The sequence below is a fragment of the Mus musculus genome, chromosome 8 (assembly GCF_000001635.26).
Source record: "Mus musculus strain C57BL/6J chromosome 8, GRCm38.p6 C57BL/6J".
NCBI lineage: Eukaryota > Metazoa > Chordata > Mammalia > Rodentia > Muridae > Mus > Mus musculus.
The window spans coordinates 104,293,257-104,312,789 of NC_000074.6; the positions used below are offsets into that span (position 1 = coordinate 104,293,257).

General features: G+C 43.9%; 1 protein-coding gene across 1 annotated transcript; it reads right to left on the reverse strand.

Moving 5' to 3' along the window:
- Positions 1 to 285: 285 nt before the first annotated feature.
- On the reverse strand, positions 286 to 16,889 carry Cmtm1 (CKLF-like MARVEL transmembrane domain containing 1). The gene is made up of 4 exons (NM_181990.2): positions 16,224 to 16,889; positions 11,816 to 11,974; positions 10,287 to 10,385; positions 286 to 491 (listed from the first exon to the last, which is right to left on the reverse strand). Exons 1-4 carry the CDS (start codon positions 16,737 to 16,739, stop codon positions 354 to 356), a joined length of 912 nt encoding a protein of 303 aa, NP_871790.2. The 5' UTR covers positions 16,740 to 16,889; the 3' UTR covers positions 286 to 353.
- Between the last annotated feature and the right edge of the window lie 2,644 nt (positions 16,890 to 19,533).

Consider the following 19,533-nt stretch of genomic DNA (forward strand, 5'->3'; position numbering starts at 1 on the left):
CATGCAACAGGAACCAGACAGTCCCACCCTCCATGCACCAGCATTCACTGAGCCCCACCGGTCCTAGCCAGGCCGCCCTCAAAAAGGAGTCCCAGGTTTGTGGCTGGCCTTTGCTCCCACTCCCTGGGGTCCTTTTCCTCCCAACCTCCAGGGGCAGCTTGTGGAGCAAGAGGCAATGGAACGCGCGACTTTTACAGAAGGCCACGGGAGAAAGCAGAAGTGCTGCCAGCATAGAAGCCGTGCCTTTAAGGTCACACTCACGTACGTGGGCATGGGAGCTCCGTGATGGCCTGGTGGGAGTGATTATACATGTAGATATGATCTTGTGTCACCCAGCGGAGGGCTGGGTGACGTCAGTGCTGCTTCTGCCTCAGTTGGGTGGCAGAGAGCTTAGTTTCCCTCGCCAGGGAACTTTTCGCTTTGTTCCTCCTCTTCTCAGTAAACAGCAATGCATCGATGACACACAGGACTGCTGCCGAGAGGCACAGGATCTGTCAGACACAACGCGGGTGGGAAGGAAAGGCCAGATGACTTTACAAGCTCAGCTCCATCTCTCATTCCTATTCCTATCCCACGAGGGCAGGAGTTGCAAAGGCCCTGGGTCCCTCCAGGCTGCAGTAGGCCAGGTTTCTCTTTCCAAGAAACCGGAGGCAGTGGGTTTTGCTGCCTACACTGGCCTGAACTTGACTAGCTATTCCAGCCATAAATGTTTCCTTCTGGGCTACTTGATGACAGTTTCCTAGGAAGTCTTGTTCTAGTCCCTGTGTGAGTTTCTCAGGGGAAAGGGCTCTGTTCCAAGAACCCAACTCGAGCTTGGCACAATCCAGTGGGGTTGACAAATAGTCACCAACTATAAAATGAACTTCAGGGACTTAAACTCTTTTTTTTTTTAAGTAAGTTTCTATCTTTTTCTTCATTCTTCTTTCATATGTGTCTGTCTCTGTTTGTCTGCATTTTGTGTATGTGTGAATGTATGTATGTGTGTAGTCCTGTGCATAACACATCATGTGTGAAGGTTAGAGACAACAGGAAGGAGTTGACTTTCTCCTTCCATCGTTTTGATCTCAGGGCTTGAACTCAGGCCGTCATGCTTAGTGGCAAGTACCCCTGAGACATCAGCCCTGCCTCAAACTGTTTTCTCTTCTTGATTAACTTCTGCCCACATTGATAAACTTGATCCCTTGAAGTCCCATTCCCTTACTTTTCCCATTCTTCGAACATTTGATTGGCTCCTCTTGCCTCCTTCCATTTGTTAAGGATTTAGGCTCAGTTTATATAAGCCTTGTGAGCCAGGACAAAGTACATAACCTCAGTCTAAGGACATGGGTGTCTGTAAATCTGAAAGTTCAAAGATTAAGTCAGGGAGTTGGCAACTTGCTTGTTATTGGCAGAATGTTACCCCAGCATTCACAAGGCCCTGGTTTGGACCCCCAGAGCTGTGTAAACCAAGGATGGTGGCAAAAACCTGAAATGCAGCATGGGGGAGGGAGGAATTGAAGCAGGACAATCTGAAGTTCAGGGTTATCCCCAACTACAGAGCAAGTTAGAGGCTGGGCTGGATTAGAGTCCTTATTATAAAACAACAAAGAACATTGAAGCGATGCCTAGACAGATGCAGGACACACGCAAGGTCCTTCAACCTAGACAGGATCCCTTCCTCTTTGAACAAGCTAAGTTACTCAATTTTGACCACCTCTCCCGCCTCCTCTTTTATATCTGTATTTAACATGGTTCTCCCATCCTAGTACGGTGGTTTTAATGAGAAGGGCCTCCGTAGGGTCATATATTTGAATGTTTGGTTCCCAGTTGGTGGACAGTGTAGGAAGGGTTAGGAGGCTTGGCCTTGTTCAAAGAGCTGTGTTACTGGGGGTGGGCTTTGGGGTCTCAAAAGGACTTTTCTTTTCCTTTCTCTACCTGCAGCCTGCAGATCATATATAACCTCTTGGCCATTTGCTCCAGTGCAGTGCCTGTCTATCTACTACCCTGCTCACAGCCATGATATCCATGGACTCATCCTCTGCTACTCTAAGCCAGCCCCAAATCAAATGCCTTCTCTTGTAATTTCCCTTTGTCTCTTCACAGCAGTGGAATGGTAACTAGGACACCTATTTATCAGTAGTTTTTCTTGCAATATTTTATATGCACTGTATTTTATTTGTTAATGTTGTTCTATAGACTAAAAAAGAAAAACTTATTTGGAGAAAACATTTTAAAATTGAGTTTCATGGATTTAGGGTTTGGGCAACTGCCGGGAGCCATGGCCTTGTGGAAAATTTCTAGCTTACATAATCAGCCCTGAGAGAACATTCGTGGTCATAACAGAAAGAATATTTGTGGGTAGAGAGGGCACTGTGACCATTGGTTCCAGGAGCTGAAGATTGCCACCCAACCTTAGGAGAGCCCCCCCCCCGGACTCTTCCCCCCTCCCTTGAAGCCTCCACTTTCTTATATTGCCATCCCAGAATAAAGTTTTCCAGAGCTTGATCAGTCAGACTGTCTTGCTCTCCTTCTTCGTGTTTCTTGTCCCTCTCACTCTCTCTCCCCTGCCCCAGGTCCCTGCTGATTATCCCTGCAGGTAGGGACAAACTGGCACCCAGCATGGGGCCTCTGGGTCTAGGGTCTGAGAGAGACCACTCTTTGAAAGGACTTCTGCCACATAGGATAGCCACTTCCTCAAGAAGTGAGTGAAGATCCCCACAGAGATCGCCACAGTGTCACCTGCACTGTGAGATTGATCAGAGAAAGGTAAGAAGAGTGGCCAGACTATGGGACAAGCATTAAGTATTTAAGGGGTCTCAAGGAATCCCTCAAGACATGAAGAACACTGGTGTCTTAGTCAGGGTTTCTATTCCTGCACAAACATCATGACCAAGAAGCAGTTGGGGAGGAAAGGGTTTATTCAGCTTACATTTCCACACTGCTGTTCATCACTGAAAGAAGTCAGGACTGGAACTCAAGCAGGTCAGGGAGCAGGAGCTGATGCAGAGGCCATGGAGGGATGTTCTTTACTGGCTTGCTTCCCCTGGCTTGCTCAGCCTGCTCTCTTATAGAACCAAGACTACCAGCCCAGAGATGATCCCACCCACAAGGGACCTCCCCCCTTGATCACTAATTGAGAAAATGCCTTAAGCTGGATCTTGTGGAGGCATTTCCCCAACTGAAGCTCCTTTCTCTGTGATAACTCCAGCTGTGTCAAGTTGACACAAAACTAGCCAGTACAACGGGTTAAGAAAATTTGTTCACAGCTAAGAGCTGCTCCAAGAGAGAAAGAATAGGTTTCAGAAATAGAGTTGTCCTCTGTCTGGGATGTTTTAGCAAAAGAGAAGGAAAATAGATATAAGCTATTTGAGAGCTCTCCTAGGGACAGGAGGAAATCGGGAGACATTTGCTTCCTCTCTGGCTCCTATGGAGATATTCTTAGTTCTGGTTAGGATATCTTTTGAGACATCAAGTTCTCTTCCCTCTCTGTCTATTGTCTGCCCTTGGCGCACCAATCTGTCCATATGTCTGTCAATTTTTGTTTGATTTTATTTTGTTGTTTGAATGATTGTTGTCCTGTGTTTCATGTCAAAAAAAAAAAGAAAAAGAAAAAGAAAGAAAGAAAGAAAGAAAGAAAGGAAGGAAGGAAGGAAGAAAGAAAGAAATGGTTAAAACTTTATCTGCTGGCTGTCCATCCTTTGATTTAGTTTAACTTGTTTAAAAGTCAGTCTCAATTTGCACAGCAGTAACTGATAAGTTACACTGCACTGTGGGTGGGAGTCAAGCACAGCTGGAAAAGCCCTGCTAGAGGCTGATTATCAATACAAGCAGCTCTTAAAGGGGCCAACAGCTTTTTGCCTGTAACAGAAAGTTAGCTTAAAATTGGTAACTTAGGGTTGGAGTCATTCTAAACATTGCATGGCATGAGCCAACCCAGGAAGACAGGTCTTTAAAGATACTTCTAAATTGGGATAATATTTTGTGTAATTCTTATTCTAGAAACTAGATTTATAGAGGATAGAATTTAAAATGGTGTCTCTTTAATGAGGTATTAAAAGCTGCACTGTCATGCACTCATATATAAGAACTGGCAGCCAAACTTTGTAACATGAAAGTAATGCTCATGGTATTGATTTTTAAAGAGAGTGGATTGTTTAAAACTGAGTTTTGTTTTTTAAAATTATGGGCATGCTCTAATATTGCAAATGAAACTTAAAAATATAGTTAAACTGCCAATGTTCCATTAGCTGCCGTTTACAGTTCAATCACAAACTCAATATTTTAACTCATCCACATTTGTAATTAAGAAGAAATCAAGCAAGTGGAGATATTCATAAAGGATATTATAAAATAGTACTAGATTTGAAAGATTGTTTCTTTACTATTCCTTTGCATCCTCGGGATTGTGAAAGATTTGCTTTCAGTGTTCTTTCTATTAATTTTAAAGAGCCAATGAAAAGGTCTAATGGATAGTTATTTCTCAAGGCATGGCTAACAGTCCTACATTATGTCAAAAACTTGTAGCATAAGCCATTCAGCCTATAAGACAGTAATGGCCAATAATATACATTATATATTACATGGATGATATCTTATTATCAGGGAAAGCTCCTCAGGACTTGTTTCTAGAAATTTACAACAGGCATTATCTGATAAAGGATTACAGATAGCTCCAGAAAAAGTGCAAACTCAAGATCCTTATAATTATTTAGGTTTTAGGCTTACAGATCAAGCTAGTTTTCCTCAGAAAATAATTATCTGTAGGGACAATTTAAAAACTTTAAATGATTTTCAAAAGCTGTTAGTTGATATTACTTGGCTTTGTTCTTATTTAAAGCTTACTACAGGAGAATTAAAACCCTTATTTTATAGTCTTAAGGGGAGTGCTGATCCTACCTCTCCTCGAGTTTTAACTTCAGAAGGGTTGTTGGACTTGCAACAAGTAGAAAGAGCTACTGAGAAACAATTTGTTACTTGTATAGATTATTCTTTGCCTTTACATTTGTTGATTTTTAATACGACTCATACACCTACAGGATTATTATGGCAAAAAGCTCCTCTTATGTGGATACATTCAAGGATACCTCCTAAATGTAATATATTGCCATATTATGAGGCAGTGGCTCACATGATGATGCTTCGAAGAAAGTAGGCACTGATTTATTTTGGCAAAGAGCCAGATGTAATTATTCAGCCTTTTAATGTGAATCAAAATAATTGGTTAAAGCAGCATAGTACAGATTGGTTGCTTGTTCAAATAGGATTTGAAGGCATTATAGATAAGATAGGCTGATAAAAAATTTTAAGTGTATTTAAGGTTATATTTCCTCATATATCATCTTTAAAACTTCTACATAATGCTCTTTTAATATTTACTGATGGCTCCTCCAAAGGACAGGCAGGATACCTTATAAATAATCAACAGGTAGTCATAGAGACTCATGGGCTTTCTGCTCAGTTAGCAGAACTCACAGCAGTACTAAATGTTTTTTCCAGTCTGTAAATGATGCTTTTAATTTTTTTTACTGATAGTCTCTATGTAGTTCAGTCAGTTCCTCTATTGGAAACTTGTGGTACATTTTATTTCAATATGCCAGCTGGTTCTCTGTTTTCACAATTGCAAAACTGCCACGGACCATCCCAGTCAGGTGTGGGGTTCCGTGGAATGAGGGTCCTCAAAGCTAGGTAGGTAAGGATTTGGCAGTGACAAACAGAAACAAACACATAGGCCATTTGAATCTGAGTGTATTTTGCAGCTCTCAAGCAGGGGATTTTATACATTAAAAAAAAACAAACATTACATTTCTTAGAAACTATATCCAATGAAACAATCACAAATACCAACAAAAATCATTTGTCACAATAAAACACGAAAATCATCCAAGCATTACAACTCTGAAACTATGTATTCAGTGAATCACAAACAGAACAGGTAGCATCATTATAAACCATCAAAATATAACAATTCTAAAAGGATGTAATCAGTGGGGACTGTTGTCTGAGGCTAGTGGCATATTTCCAGAAGCAGGTTAATAAATCTTTATGGGGCTGGTGAGATGGCTCAGTGGGTTAGAGCACCCGACTGCTCTTCCGATGGTCCAGAGTTCAAATCCCAGCAACCACATGGTGGCTCACAACCATCCGTAACAAGATCTGACTCCCTCTTCTGGAGTGTCTGAAGACAGCTACAGTGTACTTACATATAATAAATAAATAAATCTTTAAAAAAAAATAAATAAATAAATAAATCTTTATGGACAGTGCTCTTAACTGCTGAACTAACTCTCCAGCCCTATGGTCAATTAGTATTTAACATCTAATGCCTAATTTTTTTATAAATCTTCAATGTGTAAATTTAAACTATTTTAGTTCTTTCTAATCAAAGCTTTCTTTACCATATACCAAAACCCACCTCTAATGACACGCATGTAGCCATATGAAATTTTATTGTTGGGAAAGTTTTTATCTATCATCATAGTTTTGTAAATGATTTAAAAAGTAAAGCTTTGGTTTCCCCAGGGATAAGGTCACGTTAGTGACCCCATCTCTAGGGATGGTTTCTTACCCATTATTCTCACTTAAGATCTTGGCCTAGGCTACCAGGAACATGTAAATAAGAAAAGGAATAAGAGAAAACAAAACAGATAGATTGCTATGAGAACTATGGCTCAATATTTTTTCTCCAGCAGAGAGTTCCACAACAGATTCCAGGAGGCCTCCCTCTTTTGAGGTCAATCACCTCAGTCTGTGGAACTTGTCACACACATCCTACTGGAGGTGGTGTGGCACAAAACATCATCCTTGCTCGAAAAAAAAAAATCCTTTTTATATTGGTCATCTAAGAGCTCATTCTGACCTTCCCGGACTTTATCTGCAGGCAGTGATTGTATTGACAGAGCTTTGAAAGGAGAAGCTTTAGTTTCAGGTCCTATTGTTTTGGCTAAACGTGATCATATTTCATCTCTCTAGTCATACCTTAAGGATGACTAAGATCGCTAAGGAGCAAGCTAGAATGTTTGTAAAAGCAATGTCCTGACTGTCTTACATTAAACTGGAGAGTTCCTCGTTTAGGGGTTAATCCATGAGGCCTTATGCCCAATCATATTTGGCAAATGGATGTAACTCATTATTCAGGATTTGAAAAATTGAAATATATGCATGTCTGTATTGACACTTGTTCGGGATTCATTTTTGCTTCTCTACATACAGGAGAAACTTCTAGAAATGTAATTGATATTGCTTATAGGCTTTTACTGCTATGGGATTCCCTAAAATCATCAAGACAGATAATGGTCCTGCTTATACTGGAAACAACTTTATACAACTTTGTAAGGAATTTGGAATTGGAAATAAAACTGGAATTCCTTATAATCCATGGGACAAGGAATTGTTGAACATGCACATTACACTCGGAAAAATTGGTTTTTGAAAACAAAAAAAGGGGAATCATATCCCTGTACAACACAAAAAATTTTAAATTTCAATGCCAAGGAACCCTCTGAGTGTGGGGAAGAGGGCATGTTTGTGTTTTTTCTACAGGATGCTGAAGGAGCATGCTAGCTGCCAGAGTGGTTAATGACACATGCTGATTCTGGGACAAAGAATGATGCTGAGCGTGAGTTTGAAGAGTGTCCTGACAATGATGATAGAGAAGCTGTATTGGGCCTACATCCCTGATCCACCCCTTTTTACATCCAACAGTATGGGAAGCCCTAGAAGTTGTGGTAATGGTAAACAACACTAAGTTGATGGATATACCTGCTGGAGGAAATTTCACTATTGATAGAGAAATTAATTACTAAAGATTTAGAACTCTATATGCTTTTGTGAGAGGTGCAGCTACAGGCACTTCTGCCCTAGTTTTGCAAGGAAAAAATTATGAGCTTCTTAGAATAGCAACAGATACAGAATAAAGAAAAGGAGTTGGGTACAAAGCTCTCCACATTGTCCACACATCACCCTTTTTCCTGGCTATCTCTCTTAAGAGAGGGCCTGGTACTTGCCAGTATTACTGGATTAGGAAATGTCTCAGCCTGCTTCCTTTGTGCTGCATTAGGACACCCTTCATGGACAGCTGTCCCTTACCACATCTCTTGGAATATGTCTGGTGCCAGTTCTAAGACTTTTTCCCAAATTTTTGAAGTATCCTTGTTCTTGATCCCTGAACAACAGCAATTTAAATTCTGCTATACTAGTCCCAATGAAAATTTGTGCAATCAAACTAGTTCGCCTAGACAGGATCTGAGTGCCCCTGAACAGTATTTTTTGTTTGCTTGCTTTTTGGTGTAATGGTACCCTTACTAAAATTCTTTCCAAAAACATAGATAAAGAATTGCTGTGTCTTCCCATGACCCTAATTCTTCAGTTGACCTTGCTAACTCCCCTGAGTATTTGAGCTGGAATAGCCCCCAGCCCAGCCCAGCCCTGGATATTAGAATAAAGCAAGCTGTTTTCCTCCCTGTAGTGGCCTGTGTCTCCTTGGTAACCTCTGTTGTGGCTGCCGGTTTGGCTGGAGGAGCTTTAACCCATTCTCTTCTCACCACCGCCAAATTATCCCAACAATTTGCATTGGCAGTGGAAGCCTCCATTGAGTCTTTCAGCTTCTTTACAGAGACAATTAACTTCCCTCACCCAAGTTGCTGAGCATTTGATTTGCTGACAGCTGAGAAAGATGGCACCTGTCTCTTTCTGAATGAGGCAGGCATTGTAGAATCCAACAGTTACATAAACGTAATTTGAGCTCCAGAAAAAAACAGTTTTCAGCCGCTGCTGATAATTGGTGGAAGTCCTCCATGTTCACCCTCTTGATGCCCCTCCTTGGACCTTTAATAAGCATTTTATTATTAGTAACTTTGAGGCCTTTTATTTTTAACAGAAATACTGGTTTTGTAAAACAGCAGATTGATTCCATGGCATCAAGACCCTTGCAAATTCATTATCATAGACTTGATTTGGCTGATAGAGGCCTTGTTAAACCTGGGGTTGATAATTCTCCTTCAGGAGCTGCATAGGATTCAGGCCTGTGCATACTGGTTCTTGATCAGATGAATCCAGTATGGGCACCAGCGTGGGCTGCAAGGCTAAGCACCGCAGGGGAAGGTCTCATACGGACCATCTCTGAATTCCCCGTGAGGCAAACCTGGTTTGCAAGGAGGTTGGTATCTGTTTTCAACCTTATCCTAAGGATTTTTCTAAGGCTCTGCCTCCCCTCCCCAAAAGATACCAAGAGCCATGACTGTGGGTCCTGATGGTACCCACGGGAGAAATCGGGTCAATGCCCCCTCCCACCCCCGCTGGTTAACGCCCACTCATCCAAGGATGAGATGGCTACTGATCAGCCCAGTTCCTTAGGGCCTTGGTGGAAATAATTAGAAGGGAGGAGATGCCGGGAGCCATGGCTTCAGCCATGGCCTTGTGGAAATTTTCTAGCTTACATAAACAGCCCTGAGAGAACATTCATGGTCATAACAGAAAGAATATTTGTGGGTAGAGAGGGCACTGTGACCATTGGTTCCAGGAGCTGAAGATGGCTCCCTGACCTTGGGAGAGCCCCCGGGCTCTTCCCCCCTCCCTTGAAGCCTCCTCTTGCTTATATTGCCATCCCAGAATAAAGTTTTCCAGAGCTTGATCAGTCAGATTGTCTCTTGCTCTCCTTCTTTGTGTTTCTTGTCCCTCTCACTCTCTCTCCCCTGCCTCCGGTCCCTGCAGGTCAGGGCAGACAACTTGACACCATTTGAGGAAGTCACTACAAGAAAGAGAAGGGGGTCTGGAGGGATGGCTCAGTGGTCATGAGCACTGTCTGCTCTTGTCAAGGAACCAGGTTTGGTTCCCAGGATCCATATGGAGGCTCACAGCTGTCTTTAATTCCTGTTTCGTGGAGTCCAATGTCCTCTTCTGACCTCCTCAGGCACTTGCATGGATGTACATATACTTAAACACATACACACACACACACACACACACACACACACACACTCACACACAACTGAAAATAAATAAATCTTCTCTGTTCTGTTAATGACACCATGATGGCTCTCCAGTTCCCTTTTCCAGGTCCTGAAATACTCATACTATTTTCGATTAGAATATTTGTATTACTGTATTTGTATGTGGATGTGCATATGTGTGCCTTGATGCACTTGTGGAGGCTGGAGTACTGGGGTGTGTCTGTCTCTTCTATCCTGGGGGGGGGGGGGCGGGGATTGAACTTAAGTCATTAGACTTGGTGGCAGATGGCTTTACTCACTGAACCATTTCATCGTTATAGAACACTGGTCTCAAGCAGAACCGTAAAGGCCTCTACTTACCCCTCCAGCGTAGCATAGATCCTTTGTATTTTTTTTCCCAATGACTACTATACCAACTATTCCAAGAAATACTGTTGAAATGGCAGAGTTGATCAGATCCTGCAATGCAGAGTTGAGAATGGTCAACTTTGAGTGAGAATGTAACTTCAAAACCTTTAAACTTCAATTATCCACTCTAGGACAGACACTTTTTGAACACTTGTCTTTGATTGGCAGGGATCTTCAGGGATATAGTTATTATTTTTTTCAGAGATAGAAGTTTATGTGATAAAAGGTGTTGGATAGGGCATTGAAGAAATAGGCTTAAATATATATATATATTAAAGTTGAAGAAAACATGTGTGGTCTAGCTCACTAGCATCCCACCCACTTTAATGTTAGAAAAAAATGTATTATAAAGAACTGAGGCTGCTTGGGGGCACAGGCCTATAATTCCATCTCCTCAAGAAGTTCTCAAGTTCAAGATCTGCCTGTGCCACAGAGTGCTATCAAGGCTAGCCTGGAAAACATGCTGAGATCTTGTTTCAGAAAGGGGGAAGAGGGCTGGAGAGATGGCTCAGTGATTAAGGGCACTGACTGCTCTTCCATAGGTCCTGAATTCAATTTCCAGAAACCACATGATGGCTCACAACCATCTGTAATGAGATCTGATGCCCTCTTCTGGTGTGTCTGAAGACAGCTACAGTGTACTCATATAAGTAAAATAAATCTTTTTTTTAAAGGAGATGGGGAGAGAGAGAGAGAGAGAGAGAGAGAGAGAGAGAGAGAGAGAGAAGATGGGAGGTGTACGAATGAAGAGATGGCTCTGTGGGAAACAGCACATGGTGATCCTTACAGGGTACCTGGGTTGGGTTCCCAGCACCCATGTGGTAGCTCACAATTGACTCTAACTCCATTTGCGTGGGATCTAGCCCCATCTTCTGGCTGTTAGGAGCATCAGGCACACTTGAAGTGTACTTTCACACAGGCAGGCTAAATCCTCAGACAGCTAAACTAAAAATGAGCCTTAAGAGACAGAGATGCAGATCAGTGGTAGAGTACCTGAATGGAGCACAAAGGTCTTAGATCCAATCCTGACGACCATGCAAACAAACAGAGGATGTGAAGTGTGGAAGGGACCAGAGCCTGTCAGGATTGTCCCCAGCACAGCAGAGGATGGGCTAAGATAGCTACCCAAATCTCTTACAGCATGTGGGAGTTTGTTTTTCTTTTCTAGACCCCTGTACTGGGTGTGTACTTGGTGTGAAGTACTATGCCTTCTCTACCTATACACATCTCAATGCTACAAAGACTCTGGGAGGTAGGGGCCGTCCTCACTGCTCCCCTTGATAGAGAAGTCCAAGGGAACTTTGTGGGCTTTGGGTGGTTTCTCTCCTAGGACCAGGACGATGCTCTGTCTTGACCTTGGCTAATTAACTCATTGTCTTTCCCAAAGGCTTACTCTTGGGTTTATGGGCAAAGCTTAGTTACAAAACGAATAACTTACAAGTTACAAAACGAGTTTTGAGTTACAAAAACGAATAACTTACAAGCAGAGGCCAGTGGATACAGGCCATCGTGGTTTGAAGGGTTACCAAATAGATGATGATGAAAAATAGGACGATGCAGGTTTCCTGAATCATGATGACTACAAACAGCTCCTGGGCACCACCAATGACGAAACAAAACACTGAGGTTGCCGTAATACACTGTCGGGAGAGAACAGGTTCGTTCAATGCGGGTAGCTGCTTGCCAGGAGCACATATTCACGGGCAGCATTTGTTACATTTAATTTTATGATACTGCAATAGTCTCTTATTTAAAATGTCTGTTTGTGCATACATGTGCGTGTGCACGGGTACGGTCCTGTGTTCATGTTTATGTGTGAGGCTATGGGGATGCATGTAATATCAGAGGCCAACCTCAGTGTCGGGCATCACTTGCCACCTTCTTTGGCACAGGGCCTCTTGCTGTTCCTGCCATGCCTGCCACCTACTCTGGGCAAGCTGGCCCACACACCTCAAGGCTCCTCTCCTGTCTCTGCTTCCCACCTTAATGCAGGAAAGCTGGGACTACACACTGCATCCCACCTCATCCTGCTTCTGGGTGGCTTCTGAGGGTCTGGACTCATGGGTCAGGCCTTGCACCAAGCACTTGTCTTCAGAGCCATCTTCCCAATGCTCATCTGTACTGTTTCCCACGAGTGGTTTGGTTTCAATATTGTTTTAAGTTAATTACTTATTTTGTGGTACTGAGGATTGAGCTCAGAGCCTGGCATGTGCAAGTAAACCCTGTACTACCGACAAGTTGGCAATTTTCGACCTTTAATTAAATAATTATTTTTTCAGTGCTAGGGATCAAGCACAGGGCCTTCCTCATACTAGGCGAGCCAATCTACTACTGAGCTACATTCCCAGCCTTAAATAATAAAATTAAATCATTAAATTAAATAATATATGTAAATGTTAAGATATATGCAAATAATAAGGATTGAACACAGGACAGGAGTTGCTTTCTCAAGGGTTTCTCTGTATAGCCCTGGCTGTCCTCAGACTCCCTTTGTAGACCAGGCTGGCCTGGAACTCACAGATATCCTCTACCTCTGCCTCCCAAGTGCTGGGATTAAAGGCAGGCACCACCACCATCACTGGCCAAAGAAGTTCTTAATCTTCTTTCTTCTTCTCTATCCACACCTAGTTCTTCTGTTTTTATAGGATCTCCTTATGCATCCCTGGCTGGCATGAAATTCACTCTTACAAGCTGACCTCAATCAGAGATCTGTCTGCCTTTGCCTCCTCCTCCGCGCTGGGATTAGAGGTGAGTGCCAGCACTCCTAGCTAGTCTGTCTCCTGAGGAGAGATCACTATTACTAGACTGTATTTCTAGAAGGAGATGCAAGTATGTACTGGTAAATATAAAAGTAAAGAGATGTGAGGTAGAACCGCAGTTTTCTTTCTGGCCAAACAGCTCATTATCCCAGCCGGTCTCTGGGAGATGCCATTTTTGTCATCTACTAAATTCTCAGATGTATTTGTATCTCTTTCCATGCTGTTCTCTGATTGCGTTTTTTAGTTTTAAAGTACTGTTCTTTTTAAAATGATCTCTCTCTCTCTCTCTCTCTCTCTCTGTGTGTGTGTGTGTGTGTGTGTGTGTGTTTGTGTGTGTTATGTTGTGTTGTGTTGTGTATGTATTCACAGAGGCAGAGGAGGCTGTGAGATTCCTGCAAGGAAACATAAAGGGCATTGTGAGCCACCTATGCTGAAACCTGACCCCAGTTTAATTGCTGAGCCAGTTCTCCAGCTCCCATAGTGCTTTGCAAATGGTAGGGCGGCTCACTAGTGATCCTGTTTGAGCCACTGTTCTCATTTTTTGCTTCAGACTGCTTATGACACCCATGTGTACCTTGGTTGTGTTCCTACATCACACCTGTGGGCATTTCATTAGGAGTTCATCCAACTTTTAATCAATAACACTAAATTGTTATTTTAGTGTGTTTTCTCCCCAGGGAAGGTTTTAAAGTTTTCTTCTTACTGGTTCTTATTTTTACTTCTTTTCTAAATATTGATCATTGCGTGAAGATAATCATTTCCTTACTTTGTATTTTGCTTGTTTTATTTTGCTTTAGAGAAAGAGTCTCACTATGTCCTGCCTGTCCTGGAGCTCACCATGCAGCCCAGGGTGGCTTTGAACTCACAAAGATCTGTCTGCCTCTGTCTCCCAAATGCTGGGATTCAATCAAGCTGTCTGTCATTGGCTTGGCTTCTTACATTTGAGTTGACTATAGGAAAGCTTTTTAGTTTATTAATTTGCTTGCCACCCAGCTACATTACTTTGTTGTATATGATCTCCCAATGGATTCAAGATTTGTGACTGTGCCAGTGGAAAGAAATACATCTGGCCTCCCTTCAGGTAGTCTCATTTCCTTTCCTCCATTATGATGAAGAGTTCTGGAGTGACTGTCATGCTGGAAAAGTCCTCTCTCGCTGGTAGACATCCCCTCTCTACATCATGGGAAGAAGAACACTTGTGATGCCTTAGCTAAAGACCTTGCTGAGTTGGGCTCAGCTGTTTAGTGTTAGAACGGCAATGAAAGCTCTTTGCTTATTTTCCAGCTCTCTCTGCCCCCTCTTTCTCCTTTCTGGGAATCAGAAACAAACGTTCATGTTTTTCACATGTTCTCAAACATAGTTTGATTTAATCTCATAAGATTTTACTCATAATATGGTGGATTAATTTAGGGGCTCTAATAGGAAAGCACTCTTGTTTTCCTCTTTGTGTTATATGTTTTAAAAATAAAGACGATTTTTTAAAAGAAAATATGGTAACCTTTTTTCCCGTTCTGGGATACATCCTGTGATCAGAGCACTTGCTAATCTTAGGCCTGTATATTAATCTTTGCTTTTGTTCTGTGAGATCTCTATTGTGTTTGCTTTTTCTAAACCTGATCAAGTTTTGACATCAATGTTTGACTGACTATAAGAAAATCACTCAGGCCGGGCAGTGGTGGCGCATGCCTTTAATCCCAGCACTACGGAGGCAGAGGCAGGCAGATCTTCTGAGTTTGAGGCCAGCCTGGTCTACAGAGTGAGTTCCAGGACAGCCAGGGCTACACAGAGAAACCCTGTCTTAAAAAAGAGGGGGAAAAAATCACTCAGAAGGGAATGGGGACCTAGCTCACTGGTAGAGTTTTCTCTGACAAATGCAAGTGGATTGATTCATTCTTTAGAAAGGCAAATCATCCCCAAACGCTTGCTCCTATGAAATAAAAAAGAGAGAAGGAAAAGTTCGAGCGTCATCAGGATGCTATCTTATGCTTTGAAAGCCCAGACCCTAACACCAACCCTGGATCTGATTCACTATTTAAGAAAAGCTCTAGAGATAGGATCTTTTTAGAGTTAAATAAGGAACTGAAGCTCCTTTGTTTATGTTGGAGGAGATGGTTGCAGCAGAGGGTGCACGTGGAGGTCAGATGATAATGGCAGGGGTGAGTTCTGGGAATTGCAGTCTGATCTCTGGGCGTGGACCTAGCAGGGTTTCCACACTTAGCCACCTTAGGGCCCCTTGCTTTTCCTGTTTTAAACGTTGTTCCCTTTGACTGTCTCTGTTTTGGGTTCAGTTTGGATCCTGAAACTTTCCTTCCCAGAAGGTTTGTGCCCCCATCCGCGGGCCCTTTCACTGTCAGGGATGCTTAGGAGCGCTCCTCCATTCTGACTTTAACTCGAATGTCTGCCTCTCTTGCCTTTGTTCTGGATTCTTGCCTCTTGTGCATTGCTTGACTAGCTCTTCTGGGTGGCAGCTCTTACTGGTTGTGCTTGCTAGTTTACGACGCTGTTATTTACTTAGTGTCTCCATTCTTCCGTTTGTGAGGGGAAACCCTAGGAAGAGGAGGGCAGGGAAACCCTTTAGTACTGAGAATTGATGTGTGTGATATTGGGCGTGGTGGATCAGTATTTAGTCCCAGCACTCTGGAGGCAGATGCAGGCAGAGATCTCTGAGTTCGAGGCTAGTCTCATAGTCTCGTCTATATAGTGAGCTCCAGGCCAGCCAGGGCTACATATGTTGGGGACAAGAAAGGACTGAAAACTGTGGCAGAGGGAACTGTGGAGACTTTGCTCAAGCAGCAACTTTGTGCTCCACTCCCGAGGCCACCCACCCTCCCTCCACCCAGCCAATCAGCTGTCAGCTCCTGCTCACCATCCTCAAGACCTTCAACATCCCATTGGCTGAGCAGCAAAAATGCCAGAAGCTATCTCTGAATCTTTTTGAGCGCTTGTCCTGGTCCTCAGCCTGTGCTTTGACGACTTCAGGTATCTTAATTTTCTTAGACCCTTGGACCAGTCGAGTTGGTGGCACTTTCTCATGTTGGGTGTATTTCTTTGGTAATCTGTCGGCAATGCGATCTCTGTACACTGACTGCAAGGACCTAGTGGGTCGCTGGCTGAATGGTACGGCACGTACTGAAGGTCGCTGACTGGATGGTGTGGCACGTACTGAAGGTCGCTGACTGGATGGTGTGGCACGTACTGAAGGTCGCTGACTGGATGGTATGACGTGTACTAAAGGTCGCTGGCTGGATGGTATGGCTTGTACTGAAGGTCGCTGCCTGGATGGTATAGCACGTATAAAAGATTGCTGGCGGATTGGTGTGGCACGTATAAAAGATTGCTGGCGGGATGGTGTTCCGGGTACTGAAGGTCCCTGGCTGGCTGGTGTCCCGGGTACTGAAGGTCCCTGGCTGGCTGGTGTCCCGGGTACTGAAGGTCCCTGGCTGGCTGGTGTCCCGGGTACTGAAGGTCCCTGGCTGGCTGGTGTCCCGGGTACTGAAGGTCCCTGGTGAGGTGGAGCAGAGGCAGCATACGCCTGTGAATCCGAAGGTGAGGAAGCATCCAACACTCGAGGTCGTAAAGTTAAGCGTCTGGACTCACGCCTGGACCCATCCCCGCCGGACTCACGCCTGGCGGATGCAGGATTCATGGTGGGTTCCAAGCCTGATTATGCCAGGCTGGCCCTGTGCCTCTGGTCGGCTGGGTGGCCGCAGGGCGATGGCCCACTGGGGAACTGGCTTCAACGGCTGCTGGCAGTCTATCCCGCGTGCACCTGTTTTTTTGATGGCTGCTGCCTAGCCTAGCAATCTGCTGTCCTCGTTGTGGGAAAAAGGCGCCATCTCTAGCTTGAAAACTCAAGACCCAGCAACCACATGCACAGGAGCTGCTGCCAGCCAACCCAGAGAAAAGGGGTTCTGGGGTTATTTGGGGGGTATACCTGGCCAGATTCCAGCCCCAAGCCATATGCAGTGAGGCCTGCTGGTCGAGTGCAGCAGGGTCCAGAAATCTTCCGAGCTCACACATCGGCTAAGATTCTATGATAAAAGAGCAATGACAAAGATCAACTTGGTGAGGAAAGGTTTATTTCATGTTAAAACTTGTAGTTCATTGTCCAGGGAAATCAGGGCAGGAATTGGAGGCAGGAACCCGGAAGCAGGAGCTGATGTAAAGATCTTGGAGAAATGTTCCTTACTGGCTTTCAAGCTTACATTCTTATGGTACCCAGGAATACTAGCCCAGGGGCTGTCCCCTACATAGTCAGCTGGGTCTTCCCAAATCAATCATCAATCAAGAAAATGTATCACAGGCCTGCCAATAGGGAATGTTTTCCCTACTGAGGTTCCTGTTTTCCAAAGGACTCTAGCTTGTGTCGACTTGACATGAGAGTAGCTGGTACTCACAGTGGCATTGAAATGAGAACTGCAGAAATAATAGGGATATATAAAGGATTAGTTTAATAACTAGTAAAAATGAGTACAAAATTATTCTCTGTCATCTATGTCATCAGTAGACCTTTTCTGATAAGGTTGACGTGGACGAAACCGAAGTTTCTGGCACATAAGGGCACAGTCGGCAATAGTACATGTTACTGTCAGGAAACCAAACACGTGCAAACAGAGACACCGTCGTCAGTTTCTGGCAAGTAAATTCTCAGTCATCTGCCCAATGGATTCCTTTCCTTCCCGGGTAGGGAGCTTGCTCTCTGTGCTACCATCCAACACGAGAGTGGGAAGGGACGCGGGGTTTTCCCCATAGCCACCCACAGTAAAGGACAAGACAACTGCAGTGGGCAGAGCTCATTGCCCCTGAGGTGGAGTGCAAGTTGCCTCTCCATCTTGATTTGCACTGGCTTGTATGCTTGTGTGCATATGTGGATGTGTGCACACATGAGTTCTTTAAAGCCCTACTGACCATATTTAGCTATCAACCCCCTCCCCTAGCCCCCATTTCTCTCTCCAGTAGTCAGCTCTTTGCTTTTTCTACCACTAGACTCATCTGGGGAAAGAGCTGGTGCTGGCAGCAGCTGGAGATTAAGTCCCGGGGACCATAGTTGAGATGCAACTTTTGTAGAAGTGGAGTGACAGGAATCTCCAGAGTGAGCTTTCAAAGGCTGGGCACACATTTGTGTAGGGCAGAGGAGTCGAGACAGGCCCGAGGAAAATGACACTGAGCTGAAGGGAAAGTGAGCTAACTGCAGTTCCCCTGCCAGAGAAAAGTGGCTTCCCCCTCTCCTCTGGGCTGGGCAGCACTCCACTAATGGCTTACCTAGAGCTGGCTGCATCCCTTGCAGATCATTGCTATGCTAAAAGCTATTAATGACATGTTTTATGTTCTTTTGGTGAGAAAATAAAATCTCTGAAATTCAGTGTGTATTTTATAGTCAGTGCTTGTCTCAAACCATATTAGCCCTATCCCCTCTGCTCAGTAGCCACACAGCCATGGGCCACTCTGCTGGGGAAGGACTCCACGCTGTCATCATTTAAGCAATGAGTAAGTGGGAGAACAGAAAGGCACATGAATTGGAGTCCTGTGACTGGCTCATCTTTTAAAAGAGTAGACAGACAGAACTGTCTTTAGAACAACTTGGGAGGTTGGTATTTCAGCATACCTCCTATCTAGATAGCTTCCCTAGTCTCCCAGGAAGTTGCTTAGTGCCGACATGAGTTGAAGTCCAGGGTTCTGACAGTCATGGCAGAACAAGGTCAGTTCTATGTGGCCCTTGCTAAGGGAGAACAAGAAAGTAGGAAGGAAGATGTTTCTAAGTCAGCACTCTAGATCAGAGCCTAGGAAAGGCAGATGGCCAAACCTCAGGAGAAAAGCAGGTGGAGGTGGAGTGAGCTCACTGTGGGCTTGCTCGTCGGTCTAGGCCGACTTGCTTCTCTCTAGGCAGTACTCAGAATAGCTCTTGGTTTGCAAGGCTTCCTACCATATCCCTTGCAGTAAGGGAATCTGTTAAATTGCATCTGTAGAGTTATGGGAATAGTCTGTCTCACCTAACACTGCTAGATGGATCCTTTCAAAAGGAGAACTATGAAATGATCATGCTTCCTTTCTTGTTTAACATCAGGTTTTTTAGAGCTAAGCGTGGTTGCCGATTTTAGCAGATTCTCTCTGTCAGATTGTATAGCCCTGTAAGAAACATGCAGGGATCTCCATGTTTGGCGGATTTCAGTATGAAACACTGTTATTTATGCTAACCAGGGAATGCATTCGCTCACACAAACTATAAAGCCAGTAGGCACTGTAGGCCAGTCCAGGATCATGTCAGATTTCCAAATTAATTTGCATTTTGATCCAGCCGGAAGAAACCTGGAAGACTCTACTTACCCCTCCAAGGATTGTCTTTGTTGAGGTTTCTGGTATTAGAGCCAACACAGACACAATGAGCATGCATAATGCTGTTACCATTGAGTTGATAACATCCTAAGAACACAGAATGGAGA

What these genes read in the sequence shown, in the direction of transcription:
- Cmtm1 (NM_181990.2), bottom strand. Translation starts at nt 16,739, where the DNA reads ATGAATCCTGCATCCGCCAGGCGTGAGTCCGGCGGGGATGGGTCCAGG. An exon ending in CATCCAGTCAGCGACCTTCA is followed by an intron (nt 11,975 to 16,223) that starts GTACGTGCCGTA and finishes CTCTCCCGACAG; the next exon opens with TGTATTACGGCAACCTCAGT. An exon ending in GTATCCACTGGCCTCTGCTT is followed by an intron (nt 10,386 to 11,815) that starts GTAAGTTATTCG and finishes TCTGCATTGCAG; the next exon opens with GATCTGATCAACTCTGCCAT.